General features: G+C 54.7%; 1 protein-coding gene across 1 annotated transcript; it reads left to right on the forward strand.

Annotated features, from left to right (window-relative positions):
• Window positions 1-447: 447 nt before the first annotated feature.
• On the forward strand, window positions 448-2,483 carry LOC123117644 (uncharacterized acetyltransferase At3g50280). The gene has a single exon (XM_044538359.1). It carries the CDS (start codon window positions 506-508, stop codon window positions 1,892-1,894), a length of 1,389 nt encoding a protein of 462 aa, XP_044394294.1. The 5' UTR covers window positions 448-505; the 3' UTR covers window positions 1,895-2,483.
• The last annotated feature ends 458 nt before the right edge of the window (window positions 2,484-2,941 follow it).

A 2,941-nucleotide genomic window follows, 5' to 3' on the forward strand; every position in this document is an offset into this window, starting at 1 on the left:
CTTCTGAAACTTGATACAAGCTTCCGATAAAAACTTAAGTTTCAGAACTTGCGACCGATGACTTCTGAAACTTGGTATGAGTGGATGACAAAATCGAAAGTTTCAGAACCACGACCGATAAAATCGTAAGTTTTAGAAGCTAAAATTTACAGCTTGTTGTGCACTCGTGCCGGGTACAATGACTTTACGGATCACAAGGCAGTTGGAAGGCCTACACGTCTGGGCTGGTGCGTGCCCCTGCTAGTTTTCGTCGTTTTTCTTTCTTGTTTTGTGTGTGTATTATGATTGACAGTACTCACTCATCGTGTGTGGTGCTGTAGTCGTCTTGGAGTGGGGCATCGATAATGGGACCAAAACATTGTGCACCACGATGCGAAGATAAGGTACAAAAAATGGCAGCCATATGTGTTTGATCCCATCTGAGCAAACCAACAACTTTCCTTTGTAACCACATACATGTACTGTTCACTCCGGTGCTCTGGCAGGGTAAACTGAAGCACAGGGTATGGGATCGATGGGCGATGTACGAATCCTGTCTCGGCGCATGGTACGGCCGGAGCCAACGTCCTTGCGGCCGCTGGAGCCGGAGACCATCCACCTGACGCCATGGGATCTCAAGAATATCACCGTGGAGCACATCCAGAAGGGCATCCTCCTGCCCAAGCCTCCCACCACCGGAGGACACGTCGACGTCGAGGGTCTCGCTTCTTCCTTTGCGGGCGCCATTGGCCGCTTCTACCCTTATGCCGGACGCCTCGTCGTCGCCGTCGCGCCTCAGAGCCAGAGCCTCATCATTTCGCTCCGCTGCAGCGGCGAGGGCGCCGAGTTCATCCACGCCATGGCACCGGCCGTCACCATCGCCGACGTCACCGCCTCGCCCGTCGTTCCGCGGGTGGTCTGGTCCTTCTTCCCACTCGACAGGCTACTCGGTGTGGACGCCGCTGCGGGCTCGCGCCCGGTCCTGGCGGCGCAGGTCACGGAGCTCGCCGACGGCGTCTTCATCGCCGTGTCAATGAACCACGGCACCGCCGACGGGACAACATTCTGGCAGTTCTTCAACACCTGGTCGGAGCTAAGCCGTGCCGGCGCCGGCGACGATGTCATAAACTCCATGCCGTTGCCGGTCTTCGACAGGAGTTTCGTTGGCAGCTGCTGTGCCGTGCCCATCCCTCTACCCTTCGGGAAGCTGGATGACGTCGTCGGCCAGCGTGTACGCTTGTTCCCGCCGGTGCAAGAATGCTTTATCCATTTCTCTGCAGCGAGCGTAAAGGAGCTCAAGGCGAAGTCGAACGCTGAGATGTCCGGCTCCGGCACCGGTAGCACCATCTCCTCGCTGCAGGCCCTCCTCGCGCACCTGTGGTGCGCCGTTTGCCGAGCCCGGCGGCTCTCGCCGGACCAGGAGACGGCGTACATTGTCCTTGTGGGATACCGTGTACGCGTTGGTGGCATACCGGCATCTTACGCTGGCAATGCGGTGGGGATCGTCACTGCCAAGTCCACCGCCGGCGACATCGTTGGCAAGGGCCTGGGATGGGCGGCATGGCTCCTGAACCGTGCCGTGGCGTCGTGCGACGAAGCCAGCACTAGGGACAAGCTCGCGTCCTGGCCCCAGGAGCCTAGCTTCAATTGCCTGCCCGCGATCGTGGCCGCCGTTCCCACGAGAACGTTCACAGGGAGCTCGCCGAGGTTCGACGTGTACCGGAACGACTTCGGGTGGGGCGCGCCGGTGGCCGTCCGGAGCGGCTCGGGGAACAAGGTAGATGGGAAGGCGACTGTGTATGCAGGCCGAGCCGGCGGAGGGAGCATGGCGCTGGAGGTGTGCCTCGCTCCAGAGGCGCTCGCTAGGCTCGTCGCCGATGAGGAGTTCATGAGCGCAACCAGTACCGTTGAATAATGACTCACCGTGTCTCTCTTTTGCAGCAAAAAAATTAACAGTACTAGTCGGATCAATCATCTTCGATGACTACTGCTATCAACGAGGTTGAACCGAAAGCAAATTAATGCACAATTTGGTTTATTATAGGCCGACTAGACTAGATTTCTAGATGGTTCTATGTTCTAGCAAGCAAGCAGCCATAGTACAAAAAAGCCAAGTTCACTGATCTTGCAGGTCAGCTGCATGTGGGAAGATCGTCCAGGCACCAATGTCCAATGTGACGCTGATATGCATCAAAACCGGCCGGAGCGGGTGGTTACTCCGCATACTTCATAGTTGCTACCGTGAGACCACTGGGGGATTGCAAGTGATCCTCGGATTTCTGATGCCTCTCAAGCCTACCAAAGTTTAGCTGCTAAGTAGAAAATTGCCTTCACTCAACCTGTTTGATTTCTCTTCTATTCCTTCCTCTATTCTGACTATTCAGTGAACTACTAGCCAACGCCATGTTTGCTCTATCCCATCTTTTATAGCTTGGTTTGGGTAACATGTCGCGTGTACAACAATGTGTGTTATTTCTCTGTCGTGGCCATGGACAGGGAGCCAAGGAGCATGTTTTTTTTTTTTTGAAAGGCATGCCAAGGAGCATGTTGCTCGTCTGAGAAAGATAAATACACATGACACCGTTTAAGAGTAGTTGGTAGCAATAGTTACTTCGAGAATGTAACATGCCCACGTTCGTCCATATCTCTTAGGCGTAATGCGCTTCCCATGACTTGTTGGGTCGTCGTAAAGTCAGAGCTACGGTGGAGGGGCCTTGGTGGTGATGATGACATGAGATGGATGGCCTGGTGCGGGGCCTAGTTGGTGTGAGCTCTGCATTTTTCTCCTACAATGTTCATCACTAGAGTCAGAGTTGTATGGTCACTAGCATGGGTGGCCGACTGTTTGGCATGGATCGACATGAGTTCCAACATCTGTTGCAGCGATAGCTTCGTCCGTTGTCATCCAGGGTGAAGTCAGGAGTCGCTGGCACATGGAGGAGTGATGACGATGGCGCTGAAT

Source organism: Triticum aestivum, chromosome 5B (genome assembly GCF_018294505.1).
Source record: "Triticum aestivum cultivar Chinese Spring chromosome 5B, IWGSC CS RefSeq v2.1, whole genome shotgun sequence".
In the NCBI taxonomy this organism is placed as follows: Eukaryota; Viridiplantae; Streptophyta; class Magnoliopsida; order Poales; family Poaceae; genus Triticum; species Triticum aestivum.

Bases quoted from the DNA above. Each gene is read 5' to 3' on its own strand.
- LOC123117644 (XM_044538359.1), top strand. From the start codon at position 506: ATGGGATCGATGGGCGATGTACGAATCCTGTCTCGGCGCATGGTACGG.